General features: G+C 54.0%; 1 protein-coding gene across 1 annotated transcript in view; it reads left to right on the top strand.

Moving 5' to 3' along the window:
- Positions 1–20,259, top strand: part of cfap43 (cilia and flagella associated protein 43) — a 273,825-nt gene that overhangs the window by 71,647 nt on the left and 181,919 nt on the right. Inside the window, 2 exon segments of the mRNA XM_038822192.1 lie at positions 12,511–12,614; positions 13,724–13,876. Of these exon segments, the coding sequence (XP_038678120.1) occupies positions 12,511–12,614; positions 13,724–13,876 (257 nt within the window).

Raw genomic sequence — 20,259 nt, 5'->3', positions numbered from 1 at the left:
AGACCACGCGCCACATTATGTGGACGTGAAGTTCGAGACAGATCGAGCGCAGCGGCCTCCGTGGAGGTTAGACTCGGTGCTCCTGGTGGACAAGAAGTTTTGCAGGAGGGCAGCCTCGGCCAGAGAGAACTCTGTAGAGTTTAACCAGAATGGAGGCGTATCGCCTTCCACGGTTTGGGAAGCGCTGAAGAGAATTGAAGAGGTTGGGAGAATGGAAAGGCAGAGGTTGCTTGATTCTATTCTGGAAGTCAGCATGGATTTAGTAAGGGGAGGTCGTGCCTGACAAACCTGTTAGAGTTCTTTGAAGAGATAACAAATAGGTTAGACCAAGGAGAGCCAATGGATGTTATCTATCTTGACTTCCAAAAGGCCTTTGACAAGGTGCCTCACGGGAGACTGCTGAGTAAAATAAGGGCCCATGGTATTCGAGGCAAGGTACTAACATGGATTGACGATTGGCTGTCAGACAGAAGGCAGAGAGTTGGGATAAAAGGTTCTTTTTTGGAATGGCAACCGGTGACAAGTGGTGTCCCGCAGGGTTCAGTGTTGGGGCCACAGCTGTTCTCTTTATATATTAACGATCTAGATGACGGGACTGGGGGCATTCTGGCCAAGTTTGCCGATGATACAAAGATAGGTGGAGGGGCAGGTAGTATTGAGGAGGTGGGGAGGCTGCAGAAAGATTTAGACAGTTTAGGAGAATGGTCCAAGAAGTGGCTGATGAAATTCAACGTGGGCAAGTGCGAGGTCTTGCAGTTTGGAAAAAAGAATAGAGGCATGGACTATTTTCTAAACGGTGACAAAATTCATAATGCTAAAGTGCAAAGGGACTTGGGAGTCCTAGTCCAGGATTCTCTAAAGGTAAACTTGCAGGTTGAGTCCGTAATTAAGAAAGCAAATGTAATGTTGTCATTTATCTCAAGAGGCTTGGAATATAAAAGCAGGGATGTACTTCTGAGGCTTTATAAAGCACTAGTTAGGCCCCATTTAGAATACTGTGAGCAATTTTGGGCCCCATACCTCAGGAAGGACATACTGGCACTGGAGCGGGTCCAGCGGAGATTCACACTGATGATCCCAGGAATGGTAGGCCTAACATACGATGAACGTCTGAGGATCGTGGGATTATATTCATTGGAGTTTAGGAGGTTGAGGGGAGATCTAATAGAAACTTACAAGATAATGAATGGCTTGGATAGGATGGACGTAGGGAAGTTGTTTCCATTAGCAGGGAGACTAGGATGTGGGGGCACAGCCTTAGAATAAAAGGGAGTCACTTTAGAGCAGAGATGAGGAGAAATTTCTTCAGCCAGAGAGTGGTAGGTCTGTGGAATTCATTGCCACAGAGGGCGGTGGAGGCCGGGACGTTGAGTGTCTTTAAGACAGAAATTGATAAATTCTTGATTTCTCGAGGAATTAAGGGCTATGGGGAGAGAGCGGGTAAATGGAGTTGAAATCAACCATGATTGAATGGTGGAGTGGACTCGATGGACCGAATGGCCTTACTTCCGCTCCTATGTCTTATGGTCTTATGGAAGTGGACTGGCTGTATTCAGTGGCCTTGACAAAGGAGCTGTTGGTGGAGAGATGTTGCAGGCGGAGTTCGATTTGGTATTGACAGGGTTGTGAGTGATCCTGCTGCGTGTGTTCTCTGGGTTTGGGGAGAAGGCCAGCTATCTGTTAGCTCACCAGCTGAGATGACAGGCGGCTACACGAGAGACAGCCCAGGTCAGGGGTGAGGGTCCCCGTTGCTGTTTCCTCTCGCTATCGAGCCCCTGGCCATCGCACTTCGGTTGTTGAAGGAATGGAGAGGCACTGAAAGGGGGGGGGGGGGTGATTACCCTTACCGGGGGCACTGGTGTGATTTTCCTCCCCAAAGCATTTTATGTGAGGGTGGACATGCTAATTTTGGCCTTTGTGTGGGCAGGTAAGACACCTGGGGTGGGATTCTCAAATCCATCGGCAGAGTATCCACGCCATTGCTGAGTTCCCGCCAGCTGAGAGCAGGTGTGAACAGCAGCGGTGGGACTCAGCGTTTCCACAACGGCCACTCGGCCCGAGAATCGGCAGGCCGGCTGCATAGACCCCACGCCGGCCACATAGACCCCACGCCAGCACCACACCAACCACGCCGGCCGCATAGACCCCACGCCGGCCACATAGAGCCCACGCCAGCACCACACCAACCACGCCGGCCGCACCAACCACGCCGGCCACATAGACCCCACGCCAGCCACATAGACCCCACGCCGGCCGCACCAACCACGCCGGCCACATAGACCCCACGCTGGCACCACACCAACCACGCCGGCCGCACCAACCACGCCGGCCACATAGACCCCACGCCGGCCACATAGACCCCACGCCAGCACCACACCAACCACGCCGGCCGCACCAACCACGCCGGCCACATAGACCCCACGCCGGCCACATAGACCCCACGCCGGCCGCACCAACCACGCCGGCCACATACACCCCACGCCGGCCACATAGACCCCACGCCAGCACCACACCAACCACGCCGGCCACATAGAGCCCACGCCGGCCACATAGACCCCACGCCAGCACCACACCAACCACGCCGGCCACATAGAGCCCACGCCGGCCACATAGAGCCCACGCCGGCCACATAGAGCCCACGCCGGCCACATAGAGCCCACGCCGGCCACATAGACCCCACGCCGGCCGCACCAACCACGCCGGCCACATAGACCCCACGCCGGCCGCATAGACCCCACGCCAGCACCGCACCAACCACGCCGGCCGCATAGACCCCACGCCGGCCGCACCAACCACGCCGGCCACATAGACCCCACGCCGGCCGCACCAACCACGCCGGCCGCACCAACCACGCCGGCCACATAGACCCCACGCCGGCCACACCAACCACGCCGACCACACCAACCACGCCGGCCACATAGACCCCACGCCGGCCACACCAACCACGCCGGCCACATAGAGCCCACGCCAGCACCACACCAACCACGCCGACCACACCAACCACGCCGGCCACATAGACCCCACGCCAGCACCACACCAACCACGCCAGCACCACACCAACCACGCCGACCACACCAACCACGCCGGCCACATAGACCCCACGCCGGCCGCACCAACCACGCCGGCCGCACCAACCACGCCGGCCACATAGACCCCACGCCGGCCACACCAACCACGCCGACCACACCAACCACGCCGGCCACATAGACCCCACGCCGGCCACACCAACCACGCCGGCCACATAGAGCCCACGCCAGCACCACACCAACCACGCCGACCACACCAACCACGCCGGCCACATAGACCCCACGCCAGCACCACACCAACCACGCCAGCACCACACCAACCACGCCGACCACACCAACCACGCCGGCCACATAGACCCCACGCCGGCCACACCAACCACGCCAGCCACATAGACCCCACGCTGGCACCACACCAACCACGCCGGCCACATAGACCCCACGCCGGCCACACCAACCACGCCGGCCGCACCAACCACGCCGGCCACATAGACCCCACGCCGGCCACATAGACCCCACGCCGGCCACACCAACCACGCCAGCACCACACCAACCACGCCGACCACATAGAGCCCACGCCGGCCGCACCAACCACGCCGGCCACATAGACCCCACGCTGGCACCACACCAACCACGCCGGCCACACCAACCACGCCGGCCGCACCAACCACGCCGACCACATAGAGCCCACGCCGGCCACACCAACCACGCCGACCACATAGAGCCCACGCCGGCCGCACCAACCACGCCGGCCACATAGACCCCACGCCGGCCGCACCAACCACGCCGGCCACATAGACCCCACACTGGCACCACACCAACCACGCTGGCACCGCACCAACCACGCCGGCCACATAGAGCCCACGCCGGCCACATAGACCCCACGCCGGCCGCACCAACCACGCCGGCCACATAGACCCCACGCCGGCACCACACCAACCACGCCGGCCACACCAACCACGCCGGCCGCACCAACCACGCCGGCCACATAGACCCCACGCCGGCCACACCAACCACGCCGGCCACATAGACCCCACGCCGGCCACATAGACCCCACGCCGGCCACATAGACCCCACGCCGGCCACATAGACCCCACGCCAGCACCACACCAACCACGCCGGCCGCACCAACCACGCCGGCCACATAGACCCCACGCCGGCCACATAGACCCCACGCCGGCCACATAGACCCCACGCCGGCCGCACCAACCACGCCGGCCACATAGACCCCACGCCGGCCACATAGACCCCACGCCGGCCGCACCAACCACGCCGGCCACACCAACCACGCCGGCCACATAGACCCCACGCCGGCCACACCAACCACGCCGGCCACATAGACCCCACGCTGGCACCACACCAACCACGCCGGCCACATAGACCCCACGCCGACCGCACCAACCACGCCGGCCACATAGACCCCACGCTGGCACCACACCAACCACGCCGGCCACATAGACCCCACGCCGACCGCACCAACCACGCCGGCCACATAGACCCCACGCCGGCCACATAGACCCCACGCCGGCCGCACCAACCACGCCGGCCACATAGACCCCACGCCGGCCACATAGACCCCACGCCGGCCACATAGACCCCACGCCGGCCGCACCAACCACGCCGGCCACATAGACCCCACGCCGGCCGCACCAACCACGCCGGCCACATAGACCCCACGCCGGCCACATAGACCCCACGCCGGCCACATAGACCCCACGCCGGCCGCACCAACCACGCCGACCACACCAACCACGCCGGCCACATAGACCCCACGCTGGCACCACACCAACCACGCCGGCCACATAGACCCCACGCCGGCCACACCAACCACGCCGGCCACATAGACCCCACGCCGGCCACATAGACCCCACGCCGGCCGCACCAACCACGCCGGCCACATAGACCCCACGCCGGCCACATAGACCCCACGCCGGCCACATAGACCCCACGCCGGCCACATAGACCCCACGCCGGCCACATAGACCCCACGCCGGCCGCACCAACCACGCCGACCACATAGACCCCACGCCGGCCACATAGACCCCACGCCGGCCACATAGACCCCACGCCGGCCGCACCAACCACGCCGGCCACATAGACCCCACGCCGGCCGCACCAACCACGCCGACCACACCAACCACGCCGGCCACATAGACCCCACGCTGGCACCACACCAACCACGCCGGCCACACCAACCACGCCGACCACACCAACCACGCCGGCCACATAGACCCCACGCCAGCACCACACTAACCACGCCGGCCGCACCAACCACGCCGACCACACCAACCACGCCGGCACCGCACCAACCACGCCGGCCACATAGACCCCACGCCGACCGCACCAACCACGCCGGCCACATAGACCCCACGCCAGCACCACACCAACCACGCCGGCACCGCACCAACCACGCCGGCCACATAGACCCCACACTGGCACCACACCAACCACGCCGGCACCGCACCAACCACGCCGGCCACATAGACCCCACACTGGCACCACACCAACCACGCCGGCACCGGACCAACCACGCCGGCCACATAGACCCCACGCTGGCACCACACCAACCACGCCGGCCACACCAACCACGTCGGCCACATAGACCCCACGCCGACCGCACCAACCACGTCGGCCACATAGACCCCACGACCGGCGCCGATTCTCCGCTCTGTGGAGAATGGCCGGTGGCGTGGCCCAGTCGCGGAGATTCTCCGGCCTGGCCCAGGGCTGAGGGAATCCTGCCCCTGGGATCCGGAGACCCTATCTGCAGAGGAGTCGGTGATCGGGGAGGGGGTGGGGCCTGTTGTATTAATACTGGGCGGCGAATGTAGAGAAGGTGGGGGAGCAGGGGTCGGTGTGGGGGAAATGGTGCTGGCTTCCTGTGTTGGGCATGTTGAAAAGCATTGATCATTGTCCCTCTCCGTTCTCCCCAGTCAGGAATCTGGTGGGCTCAGTGGTGGTGATATCCCTGAAATCTGGAATCAGCTGAGGCAGCATTTCAGATTGGCGGCCATGTCGATATTGTTGCCAACCTGAGGGGTTTGCCCTGTCGGGGAGAGATCCAATTTAGAGGATCTGGAGGAGGGAGGGAGTGGTGGCAATGTTTGGTGTATTGGAGTTGGCCAGGCTGCTCTAGCAGAAGGTGGCCGACGTCATGACCTTTGACTCTGCAATGAACCCTACTTGGATGGAAAGTCGGTGGTGCCATCTGGAGCTTCGGAGTGGTTGGGGGAGGTGGCAGAGTTCCTGCTACTGGAAAACATTAAGTTTGCCCTCGGGGATCAGGGGAGGGGCTCCATTCGAGGTGGAGCTGTTTGTCACCAGCAATGAAAGAGGGGAGGGAATGGTGGGGGGGGGGGGGGGGGGGGGGGGGCGTTTAATGGGCAGGGGAGGGTGGGAGGGGATTGGGGTATGTTTTGGAGGTATAACTAGTTTACAAAGATATTAAAATGTCAAACTGTCTATAATAATAATCTTAATTTGTGTCACAAGTGGGCTTACATTAACACTGCAATGAAGTTACTGTGAAAAACCCCTAGTCGCCACATTCCGGCACCTGTTCAGGTACACTGAGGGAGAATTCAGAATTGCCAATCCACCCAACCTGCACATCTTTGGACTGTGGGAGGAAACCGGAGCACCCGGAGGAAACCCACGCACACACGGGGAGAACGTGCAGACTCCGCACAGTGACCCAAGCCGGGAATCGGACCTGGGACCCTGGTGCTTGTAGTGATCTGTACATAGACAAGGGGTCAATGTACATGCAATACAACTGAGCAAGCACCAGGGGGAGCACAGGAGAGGTATAAATACAGACAGACAGGAAGTTAGAGGGCATTTCACAGGAATGGCAGGTGGGAGCAGAACAGACAGGCAGCTCAGATGTAACATAAGTTAAGGGCTGGAGAGAGAACAAACTCACAATAAAGCATCTACTTCAACTTTAAGATTAAAGCTTTATTCATAGACAAGGAACAGAGCTCTGTGAAGCCAAAGTGCTGACCACTGTGCTACCATGCTGCCTTCTTTCAGACAGCACTGTCTATGCCTAAATTCCTCCTTCCAAAATGCATAACCTTACACTTTTCCACAATGTACTTCATTGTCCACTCCCCTAACCTGTCCAAATCCTTCTGCAGCCTCTTGCTGCCTCAATACCAGCTGTCCCTCTACAGATCTTTGCATCATCTCCCGATTGGACTGGGAAGAAGTTCTGAGAAGGCGTTTAAAAAGTGTGCCCCCTCCTCCCCCCCAGTTACTGAGAACACGCGAGGAAACCAGAGGCTGACTGCCACGAGCATGATGTCAAACTTACAGAAACCTTCTTTCAGTGGCTGAAGATGTGGCGATTTCCCTCGCTGGCGACACCAGTGGGATTTCCCTTACCGACGGCACCGGTGTGATTTCCCTTACCGGGGATACCGGTGGGATTTCCCTTACCGACGGCACCGGTGGGATTTCCCTTACCGGGGGCACCGGTGTGATTACCCTTACCGGGGGCACCGGTGGGATTTCCCTTACCGGGGATACCGGTGGGATTTCCCTTACCGACGGCACCGGTGGGATTTCCCTTACCGGGGATACCGGTGTGATTTCCCTTACCGGGGGCACCGGTGTGATTTCCCTTACCGGGGGCACCGGTGGGATTTCCCTTACCGGGGGCACCGGTGGGATTTCCCTTACCGACGGCACCGGTGGGATTTCCCTTACCGGGGGCACCGGTGTGATTTCCCTTACCGGGGGCACCGGTGTGATTTCCCTTACCGGGGATACCGGTGGGATTTCCCTTACCGGGGATACCGGTGGGATTTCCCTTACCGGGGGCACCAGTGTGATTTCCCTTACCGGGGGCACCGATGGGATTTCCCTTACCGGGGGCACGGGTATGATTTCCCTTACCGGGGATACCGGTGTGGTTTCCCTTACCGACGGCACCGGTGGGATTCCCCTTACCGGGGGCACCGGTGGGATTTCCCTTACCGGGGGCACCGGTGGGATTTCCCTTACCGGGGATACCGGTGGGATTTCCCTTACCGGGGATACCGGTGGGATTTCCCTTACCGACGGCACCGGTGGGATTTCCCTTACCGGGGGCACCGGTGCGATTTCCCTTACCGGGGATACCGGTGGGATTTCCCTTACCGGGGATACCGGTGGGATTTCCCTTACCGACGGCACCGGTGGGATTTCCCTTACCGGGGATACCGGTGGGATTTCCCTTACCGGGGGCACCGGTGGGATTTCCCTTACCGACGGCACCGGTGGGATTTCCCTTACCGACGGCACCGGTATGATTTCCCTTACCGGGGTTACCGGTGGGATTTCCCTTACCGACGTCACCGCTGTGATTTCCCTTACCGGGGATACCGGTGGGATTTCCCTTACCGGGGGAACCGGTGTGATTTCCCTTACCGACGGCACCGGTGGGATTTCCCTTACCGGGGGCACCGGTGGGATTTCCCTTACCGACGGCACCGGTGTGATTTCCCTTACCGACGGCACCGGTGGGATTTCCCTTACCGACGGCACCGGTGGGATTTCCCTTACCGGGGGCACCGATGGGATTTCCCTTACCGGGGGCACGGGTATGATTTCCCTTACCGGGGATACCGGTGTGGTTTCCCTTACCGACGGCACCGGTGGGATTCCCCTTACCGGGGGCACCGGTGTGATTTCCCTTACCGGGGGCACCGGTGGGATTTCCCTTACCGGGGATACCGGTGCGATTTCCCTTACCGGGGATACCGGTGGGATTTCCCTTACCGACGGCACCGGTGGGATTTCCCTTACCGGGGGCACCGGTGCGATTTCCCTTACCGGGGTTACCGGTGGGATTTCCCTTACCGACGGCACCGGTGGGATTTCCCTTACCGGGGGCACCGGTGCGATTTCCCTTACCGGGGTTACCGGTGGGATTTCCCTTACCGACGGCACCGGTGGGATTCCCCTTACCGGGGGCACCGGTGTGATTTCCCTTACCGACGGCACCGGTGTGATTACCCTTACCGGGGGCACCGGTGGGATTTCCCTTACCGGGGGCACCAGTGGGATTTCCCTTACCGGGGATACCGGTGTGATTACCCTTACCGGGGATACCGGTGTGATTACCCTTACCGGGGGCACCGGTGGGATTTCCCTTACCGGGGATACCGGTGGGATTTCCCTTACCGGGGGCACCGGTGGGATTTCCCTTACCGGGGGAACCGGTGGGATTTCCCTTACCGGGGGCACCGGTGTGATTACCCTTACCGGGGGCACCGGTGGGATTTCCCTTACCGGGGGCACCAGTGGGATTTCCCTTACCGGAGGCACCGGTGGGATTTCCCTTACCGGGGGCACCGGTGGGATTTCCCTTACCGGGGGCACCGGTGGGATTTCCCTTACCGATGGCACCGGTGGGATTTCCCTTACCGGGGGCACCGGTGGGATTTCCCTTACCGATGGCACCGGTGGGATTTCCCTTACCGGGGTTACCGGTGGGATTTCCCTTACCTGGGGCACCGGTGGGATTTCCCTTACCGGGAATACCGGTGGGACACCCCTTACCGGGGGCACCGGTGTGATTACCCTTACTGGGGGCACCGGTGTGATTACCCTTACCGACGGCACCGGTGTGATTTCCCTTACCGGGAGCACCGGCGCGATTTCCCTTACCGGAGGCACCGGTGTGATTTCCCTTACCGGGGGCACCAGTGCGATTTCCCTTACCGGGGGCACCGGTGTGATTTCCCTTACCGGGGGCACCGGTGGGATTTCCCTTACCGGGGATACCGGTGGGATTCCCCTTACCGGGGGCACCAGTGCGATATCCCTTACCGGAGGGACCGGTGGGATTCCCCTTACCGGAGGCACCGGTGTGATTTCCCTTACCGGGGGCACCGGTGTGATTTCCCTTACCGGGGGCACCGGTGGGATTTCCCTTACCGGAGGGACCGGTGGGATTTCCCTTACCGGGGGAACCGGTATGATTTCCCTTACCGGGGGCACCGGTGGGATTTCCCTTACCGACGGCACCGGTGGGATTTCCCTTACCGACGGCACCGGTGGGATTTCCCTCGCTGGCGACACCGGTGTGATTTCCCTTACCGACGGCACCGGTGGGATTTCCCTTACCGGGGGCACCGCTGTGATTTCCCTTACCGGGGGACCCGGTGGGATTTCCCTTACCGGGGGCACCGGTGTGATTTCCCTTACCGGGGATACCGGTGGGACACCCCTTACCGGGGGCACCGGTGTGATTACCCTTACCGGGGGCACCGGTGTGATTTCCCTTACCGGGGGCACCGGTGTGATTTCCCTTACCGGGGGCACCGGTGTGATTTCCCTTACCGGGGATACCGGTGTGATTTCCCTTACCGGGGATACCGGTGGGATTTCCCTTACCGGGAGCACCGGTGGGATTTCCCTTACCGGGGGCACCGGTGTGATTTCCCTTACCGGGGGCACCGGTGTGATTTCCCTTACCGGGGATACCGGTGGGATTTCCCTTACCAGGGGCACCGGTGGGATTTCCCTTACCGGGGGCACCGGTGGGATTTCCCTTACCGGGGATACCGGTGGGATTTCCCTTACCGGGGACACCGGTGTGATTTCCCTTACCGGGGATACCGGTGGGATTTCCCTTACCGGGGGCACCGGTGGGATTTCCCTTACCGGGGGCACCGGTGGGATTTCCCTTACCGGGGATACCGGTGTGATTTCCCTTACCGGGGACACCGGTGTGATTTCCCTTACCGGGGGCACCGATGTGATTTCCCTTACCGGGGGCACCAGTGGGATTTCCCTTACCGACGGCACCGGTATGATTTCCCTTACCGGGGGCACCGGTGGGATTTCCCTTACCGGGGGCACCGGTGGGATTTCCCTTACCGGGGATACCGGTGTGATTTCCCTTACCGGGGACACCGGTGTGATTTCCCTTACCGGGGGCACCGATGTGATTTCCCTTACCGGGGGAACCGGTGGGATTTCCCTTACCGACGGCACCGGTATGATTTCCCTTACCGGGGGCACCGGTGGGATTTCCCTTACCGGGGGCACCGGTGTGATTTCCCTTACCGGGGGCACCGATGTGATTTCCCTTACCGGAGGCACCGGTGGGATTTCCCTTACCGGGGGCACCGGTGGGATTTCCCTTACCGGGGATACCGGTGGGATTTCCCTTACCGACGGTACCGGTGTGATTACCCTTACCGGGGGCACCGGTGGGATTTCCCTTACCGGGGATACCGGTGGGATTTCCCTTACCGACGGTACCGGTGTGATTACCCTTACCGGGGGCACCGGTGGGATTTCCCTTACCGGGGGCACCGGTGGGATTTCCCTTACCGACGGTACCGGTGGGATTTCCCTTACCGGGGGCACCGGTGGGATTTCCCTTACCGGGGGCACCGGTGGGATTTTCCTTACCGGGGATACCGGTATGACTACCCTTACCGATGGCACCAGTGTGATTACCCTTACCGGGGGCACCGGTGCCATTTTCCTCGTGGTGCGATTCTCTCCGGTTTTCTCACTGAGACTGATACTTTGAAAAAATATCGAAAACCCGAGGGACCTTGGTGTACATTACCCACCGGTCCCTTAAGGTAACAGGGAAGGTGGATACAGTGGTCAAGATGGTATTTGAGATTCTTGTCTTTATCAGCCAAGATGTGGAGATGCCGGCGTTGGACTGGGGTGAGCACAGTAAGAAGTCTTACAACACCAGGTTAAAGTCCAACAGGTTTGATTCAAACACGAGCTTTCGGAGCGCAGCTCCTTCCTCGGGTGAAGGTTATGAGCAGGGAGGTTATGTTGGAACTGTGTAAAACGTTGGTTAGGCCACAGCTAGAGTATTGTGAGCAGTTCTGGAATCCACATTATAGGAGGAATGTGATAGCCACTGGAAAGGGAGCAGAGGGGATTTACCAGGATGTTGCCTGGGCTGGAGAGTTTTAGTTATGAAGAGAGATTGGATAGACTGGGATTGTTTTCCTTGGAGCAGAGGAGACTGAGGGGGGACATGACTGAGGTGTATAAAATGATGAGGGGCATAGATAGAGTAGGCAGGAAGAAACCTTTCCCCTTGGTGAAGGGATCAATGGCCAGGGGGCATAGATTTACGGTAAGGAGCAGGAGGTTTAGAGGGGATGTGAGGGAAAACCTTTCACCCAGAGGGTGGTGGGAGTCTGGAACTCGCTGCTTGAAAGGGTGGTGGAGGCAGAGACCCTCATAACATTTAAGAAGTATTTAGATGTATGCCTGCGATCCCAGGGCAGACACGGCTATGGGCCAAGTGCTGGGGAATGGGATTAGAACAGTTGGTGGTTGTTTTTGACTGGCGCAGATGCGATGAGCCAAAGGGCCTTTATTGTGCAGTCGGCCTCTGTGACAATACGCCTGCTATCTAATTACAATAAATCTGTAATGATAACACTCCTATCTAATTGCAATGTCATGTGCAGCTTCCAACTTTCAGTTAATGTTATTTGTGATCTGTTAGATGTGACCACGCAGGACAGTACCTTATTGCTGGATGCTCTGATGGACATATATTCATTGTGAGTTGCAAACCGTCCAAGCAGTTTAAAGTCATCGGATACACAGGTAACAATTAAACAGACTTTACCCTTGGCTCAACTCAGGCTCCAAAATGATCCAAAACAGGACAGGTGCAGCACACGGTTAGATACAGAGTAAAGCTCCCTCTACACTGTCCCCATCAAACACTCCCAGGACAGGTACAGCATGGGGTTAGATACAGAGTAAAGCTCCCTCTACACTGTCCCCATCAAACACTCCCAGGACAGGTACAGCATGGGGTTAGATACAGAGTAAAGCTCCCTCTACACTGTCCCCATCAAACACTCCCAGGACAGGTACAGCATGGGGTTAGATACAGAGTAAAGCTCCCTCTACACTGTCCCCATCAAACACTCCCAGGACAGGTACAGCATGGGGTTAGATACAGAGTAAAGCTCCCTCTACACTGTCCCCATCAAACACTCCCAGGACAGGTACAGCATGGGGTTAGATACAGAGTAAAGCTCCCTCTACACTGTCCCCATCAAACACTCCCAGGACAGGTACAGCATGGGGTTAGATACAGAGTAAAGCTCCCTCTACACTGTCCCCATCAAACACTCCCAGGACAAGTACAGCACGGAGTTAGATACAGAGTAAAGCTCCCTCTACACTGTCCCCATCAAACACTCCCAGGACAGGTACAGCATGGGGTTAGATACAGAGTAAAGCTCCCTCTACACTGTCCCCATCAAACACTCCCAGGACAAGTACAGCACGGAGTTAGATACAGAGTAAAGCTCCCTCTACACTGTCCCCATCAAACACTCCCAGGACAGGTACAGCACGGGGTTAGATACAGAGTAAAGCTCCCTCTACACTGTCCCCATCAAACACTCCCAGGACAGGTACAGCACGGGGTTAGATACAGAGTAAAGCTCCCTCTACACTGTCCCCATCAAACACTCCCAGGACAGGGACAGCACGGGGTTAGATACAGAGTAAAGCTCCCTCTACACTGTCCCCATCAAACACTCCCAGGACAGGTACAGCACGGGGTTAGATACAGAGTAAAACTTGCACCATTGTGTTCCTGTTGATTATTTCTCCTTACTATGATGTGGTTTCCTTGAACATTAATTGAGCATCGTGTTCTGCCTTCTACCTGTTTTCCTTGTTTTCTTGTCCAACAGAGGTAAAGGGTGAGATTATGGATTGCGTCCTCGCTTATCACATGTCAAAGAAGGTTGTGAATTGCTTGACACTGATATGTCAAGCTGGAGACGAGAAATCCCAAGGGGGCACCCAGCTTGTGAAGTTTGATCTTGCTGGAGATCTCACCTCAGGTAGGAAGGAACCCGAGGCTGCTGACTCAGCTGGGAATTAGCCACAAATATCCTTCTGCAGTTATTCGTTTTCTTCTATCCTGAACTGGCTTCTAATCAGTGGGGATTGCTAGCGTTATTGCAGCCACACTGCAGCAGTTTACAAGAGCATTGCAGCGTCCTACAAACATGTGAATTAGTGAATGGAGTTGGCCACTTGTCCCCCTCGATTCTCCACTGTAATTCAATAAGATCCTAGCTGATCTAACTTTAATCTCAACTCCATATTCTCGCTCCTCCCCCCCCCCCCCCCCCCCCCCATGATAATTTGTCATTCTGTCACTTATTACGAATCTATCTACCTCTCTAAAATCTCTACTTCACTGCCTTTTGAGGAAGAGAGTTCCAAAGACTCACAACCCTCTGAGAGGGAAAAAAGTCATCTCTGTCTTAACTAACTAGCTGTTTACTTTCACACGGTGTTCCCTGGTTCTAGATACTCCGACAGGAGGTAACACCCTCTCCACATCCAACCTGTCAACACCCGTCAGGGTCCTATAAGTTTCAGTAAAGTCACCTCTTGCTCTTCTAAACTCCAGCAGATACAAACCTCACCTGTCCAACATTTCCACCTGAGACTACCCTCCTATCCCAGAGTTTGTTCTTGAAACCATTCTCTGACCTGCCTCCAACATATTGTCATCCTTCCTTAATTCAGGAAATCTGTATACAGTATGCCAGGTGTGGTCTCACCAGTGCTCTCTGTAGCTGAAGCAGAACCTCCCTACTTGTGTATTCAGTTCCCCTCACTAATGTGTGAGAGTACCTTTAAGAAATGGGTGTTTATAAATGGATGTGTATATAAATAACTGTAGTGAGAGTACCTTTAAGAAATGGGTGTTTATTACTGCAGTGATGTCAGAGAGTGGGTGGAGCTGGGCTGTCTGTCAGCTTTTTACTTTCGCTTTAGGCTTTTTGCTGCAGGCTGGGTTTGGTTTCATTTTAGTTTTGGAGAAGCTGAAATCACAGCAGGATGTGTGTGAACCTCTGCAAGCTTATGAATGTTCATTTGGGGTTTTGAAGTGGTAACTGTTCTCAATAGTGAATTTAAACCTGATCTTTGTGCTAAAAGGGTCTTTTGTCTTCTGGATGTTGTTTGGGAATTTATTAAGCATTACTTAGTGTTGTTTTCTTTGGGGTTGTATTTGAATTAATGGTTGCTAAGATGTTCACTGTATGTTTTCCATTTCTGCTGTATCACACCTGTAGATTGGGCGTCTTTTCCCCATATCACAATCTAGTAAAAGTTGTGGGTCAGGTGAACTCCATGATACACTTTGCGGTTCTCTAAATCCTGGCCCAGAACACTATAAACAATAACATTCTATTAGCTGTAAGGTGTAGGGTTTCAAGGTATAAAACTCTTCTAATTAAAACAAACGCTAAGGTCCAAATTTCTAAGACTAGGATCCTCAGTTGTGTTTGAGCTCCAAGATACGAATGACTAGTATTTGTGAATTAAGTGGATTTATTAAGTAAAATGTAAATATGCTTAACAAAAAACAGTGAAGACAGCCCAGATTCTGTATCCACAAGGACCCAGTTTTAATGATGAACTGTGTCTCAGAGAGGTTTACTGTTGAAGCAACGGTAAAACTGAATGCACTAATTCTCCAACATTTATCCCCACAACCCGCGATCCAGCACTTCCTTTTTTTGTAAATGAGCTGAATTCAATCCCCCTATTAGCCACAGGACACAAATCATCTCATGTAGCCTTCCTTTGTAACGCCTGCTTTATGGGATGTACACTGAGAATCAGTCCCATCAGTTACTTCCTTGGAGTCCAGAAGAATACATTCCACGATAAACAAATGGCATCTTTCCTCTTGATACCAAACAGTGATAAAGTCACATTCTCCTGTCAGCATGGTTTAACCCAAGCCCCACAGTAAAGCTATTAAGGCCACTTCCTAACAGGTGCCGCAATGTGGCCACTCGGGGCTTGGCACAGTAACTTCATACTTGTGACAATAAAGGGTTATTAGAATTATTATTATTATTTCAAAGGATAAAGGTTTCCTAATGGTACAAATCTATTCAAACAATGCATAGTTTGTTTAAACATAGTGTCATCTTAAGTTGCCAATTACTGGTATTTTGGCCATTAAGACAGCTTGAGCCCAAGAGTCAAATGAGCTGCGTCATAAAACAATAGTTTGTTTCTCCCCGTACCCCCAATTACCTTGACTGCTAATTGCCTAACAGAAATTCAATCTATTCATTTTAAAAGTGGCCATCTCCGAAGTTCATAAACATTAGTCTACCCCAAACAAAACCCCGAGAAACAGCAAAGAAAAACAGAAAATCTCAGCATGCCTGACAGTGTCTGTGGAGAGAGAAGCGAGCTAACGTTTCAAGTCTGGATGACTCAAAGCTTTGACAAAGAGTCAAGCTACCAGATAAATATTTCAAACCTCTCGCTTCAACTCCTAGCTGCTCGCGGAATTGTCAACAGTTTGTTCCCAAGTCCACGTCACTGCCTAATCATTATTTACTGAACAAGTTCATATTGTGTTCCTATTTCTGTTAGTATCTTCCCATGAAGATGTATACAAAGCATTTGGTGAATAACCCTTCCTTGCCAAGTCATTAAAAGAATAAAGTCACAAGTTAATAACTTCATCAAAAGAAAATGCTGCAAAGCAGGTCAGGTAACATCTGTGAGAAATGTTTCATCAGAATCAATAACCCCAGGGTCAAACAAGCAGCATTTAAGTTTGAATGGGAGGGTGTGAATGTTGAGCTGGGGAAGTGTAATTATCACAGTTATTCAGCGCTATCTGCTGATTACAAATGGAAAGTTATGCTCAGTACCTGAGATTGTAGAGGTTCATTTTGGACTAAACTCTTTAAACAACTGACAAATTAACAACATTAGAGTCAGTTAGTTGAATAGGTTAAAGTCCAAATGTATTTCCACCACATTTGTGACCTTCTGTTTGTGAGCTGATTCAGTAGAGCTGGTTACTTGGCCTCAGTGTGGGGTGAAGGTGCCTGTTATCCTCGTCACAAGTCAGTCCATACCTCGGAGATGATCAGGCGCGACTCAGTCGGCACGTTTGGCAGGGAGTTCCATGAAGGTCACATTGTCGAGATCGCAGCCAGTGATCATCAGCACTTAGTGCCGACACTGAGCCGCCACGAGCTTCTCGCCATCCTGGCTGTCTCGCCGTCTGATCCGCCCAACGCCAGCCTCAGTGTCTTACAAGGGGGAGCTGCTTTTTTAAAAATAAATTTAGATTACCCAATTATTTTTTCCAATTAAGGGGCAATTTAGTGTGGCCAATCCACCTACCCGGGTGCTCGGGTCAGGGATGTCTCCGATCGGCTGCAGGACATACTGAAGGGGGAGGGTGAACAGCCAGTTGTCGTGGTGCATATAGGCACCAACGATAAAGGTAAAAAAAGGGATGAGGTCCCATAATCAGAATTTAGGGAGTTAGGAGATAAGTTAAAAAGTAGGACCTCAAAGGTAGTAATCTCAGGATTGCTACCAGTGCCACGGGACAGTCAGAGTAGAAATTCAAGAATAGTCAGAATGAATACATGGTGCAGGAGGGAGGGGTTCAGATTTTTGGGACATTGGAACCGGTTCTGGGGGTGGTGGGACCATCACAAACCGGATGGTCTACACCTGGGCAGGACTGGAACCAATGTCCTAGGGGGTGCTTTTGCTAACACTGTTGGGGAGGTTTTAAACTAATGTGGCAGGGGGATGGGAACCAGATTAGGAAGTTAGAGGTCAGTAAAGAAGCAGCAACTAAAGCCAGTAAGGTACGAGACAATAAACTCAATGTGACTAAGGGGAAGAGTAGACAAGGAAGAGATGATGAACGCAAAGGTGGTCTGAGGTGCATTTGTTTTAATGCGAGACATGTAGCAGGTAAGGCAGATGAACTTAGGGCTTGGATCAGTACCTGGGAATATGATGCTATTGGTATTACTGAGACTTGGTTGAGGGAAGGGCAGGACTGGCAACTGAATATCCCAGGGTATAGATGCTTCAGGAGGGATAGAGAGGGAGGTAGAAGGGGTGGAGGAGTTGCATTACTCATCAGAGATGATATCACAGCTGTGATTAAGGAGGGCACGATGGAGGATTCGAGCACTGAGGCAATATGGGTGGAGCTGAGAAATAGGAAGGGTGCAGTAACATTGTTGGGACTTTACTACAGGCCTCCCAAAAGCGAGCATGAAGTAGAGGTACAAATATGCAGACAGATTATAGAAAAATGTAGGAGCAATAGGGTGGTTGTGATGGGAGATTTTAACTTCCCCAACATTGAATGGGATTCGTGTAGTGTTGGAGGCGTAGATGGAGCAGAGTTTGTAAGGAGCATCCAGGAGAGTTTTTTAGAGCAGTATGTAAATAGTCCAACTTGGGAAGGGGCCATACTGGACCTGGTATTGGGGAATGATCCTGGCCAGGTGGTTGATGTTTCAGTCGGTGATTACTTTGGGAATAGCGATCACAATTCTGTAAGTTTTCGAATACTCATGGACAAGGACAGGAGGGGTCCGAAAGGAAGAGTGCTAAATTGGGGAAAGGCAGAGTATAACAAAATTCAGCAGGAGCTAGGGAATGTGGATTAGAAGCAGCTGTTTAAGGGTAAATCCACATTTGAAATGTGGAAGTCTTTTAAGGAAAGGTTGATTAGAGTGCAGGACAGACATGTTCCTGTGAAAATGAAAGATAGAAATGGCAAGATTAGGGAACCATGGATGACGGGTGGAATTGTGAGACTAGCTAAGATGAAAAAGGAAGCATACATAGGATCGAGGCAACTCAAAACTGATGAAGCTTTGGAGGAATATCGGGAAAGTAGGACGAATCTCAAACGCGCAATAAAGAGGGCTAAAAGGGGTCATGAAATATATTTGGCTAACAGGGTTAAGGAAAATCCCAAAGCATTTTATTCGTATGTAAGGAGCAAGAGGGTAACTATAGAAAGGATTGGCCCACTTAAAGACAAAAGAGGAAATTTATGCGTGGACTCATAGGAAATGGGTGAGATTCTTAATGAGTACTTAGCATCGGTATTCACAAAGGAGAGGGACAAGACAGATGTTGAGACTAGGGATGGATGTTTAAATACTCTCGGTCAAGTTGTCATACGGAAGGGGGAAGTTTTGGGTATTCGAAAAGACATTAAGGTGGACAAGTCCCCAGGACCGGATGGGATCTATCCCAGGTTACTGAGGGAAGCGAGGATCGAAATAGCTGGGGCCTTAACAGATATCTTTGCAGCATCCTTGAGCACGGGTGAGGTCCCGGAGGTCTGGAGAATTGCTAATGTTGTCCCTTTGTTTAAGAAAGGTAGCAGGGATAATCCAGGGAATTATAGACCTGTGAGCTTGACGTCAGTGGTAGGCAAACTGTTGGAGAAGATACTGAGGGATAGGATCTATTCACATCTGGAAGAAAATAGACTTATCAGTGATAGGCAGCATGGTTTTGTGCAGGGAAGGTCATGACTTACAAACCTAATAGAATTCTTTGAGGAAGTGACAAAGTTAATTGATGAGGGAAGGGCTGTAGATGTCGTATACGTGGACGTCAGTAAGGTGTTTGATAAGGTTTCCCATGGCAGGTTGATGGAAAAAGTGAAGTCGTATGGGGTTCAGGGTGTACTAGCTAGATGGATAAAGAACTGGCTGGGCAACAGGAGACAGAGAGTAGTGGTGGAAGGGAGTGTCTCAAAATGGAGAAGGGTGACTAGTGGTGTTCCACAGGGATCCGTGCTTGGACCACTGTTGTTTGTGATCTACATAAATGACCTGGAGGAGGGGCAGCACGGTGGTGCAGTGGGTTAGCCCTGCAGCCTCACGGCGCCGAGGTCCCAGGTTCGATCCCGGCTCTGGGTCACTGTCTGTGTGGAGTTTGCACATTCTCCCCGTGTCTGCGTGGGTTTCACCCCCACAACCCAAAGATGTGGAGGTTAGGTGGATTGGCCATGCTAAAAATTGCCCCGTAATTGGAAAATGAATTGGGTACTCTAAATTTATAAAAAAATAAATAAATAAATAAATGACCTGGAGGAAGGTATAGGTGGTCTGATTAGCAAGTTTGCAGATGATACTAAGATTGGTGGAGTTGCAGATAGCGAGGAGGACTGTCAGAGAATACAACAAAATATAGATAGATTGGAGAGTTGGGCAGAGAAATGGCAGATGGAGTTCAATCCAGGCAAATGCGAGGTGATGCATTTTGGAAGATCAAATTCAAGAGCGGACTATATGGTTAATGGAAGGGTCTTGGGGAAAATTGATGTGCAGAGAGATCTGGGAGTTCAGGTCCATTGTACCCTGAAGGTGGCAACGCAGGTTGATAGAGTGGTCAA

Source organism: Scyliorhinus canicula, chromosome 16 (genome assembly GCF_902713615.1).
Source record: "Scyliorhinus canicula chromosome 16, sScyCan1.1, whole genome shotgun sequence".
NCBI classification, from domain to species: Eukaryota; Metazoa; Chordata; class Chondrichthyes; order Carcharhiniformes; family Scyliorhinidae; genus Scyliorhinus; species Scyliorhinus canicula.
Note: the sequence above shows the minus strand (reverse complement) of the source record. Positions and strands in the feature narration are given on the sequence as shown.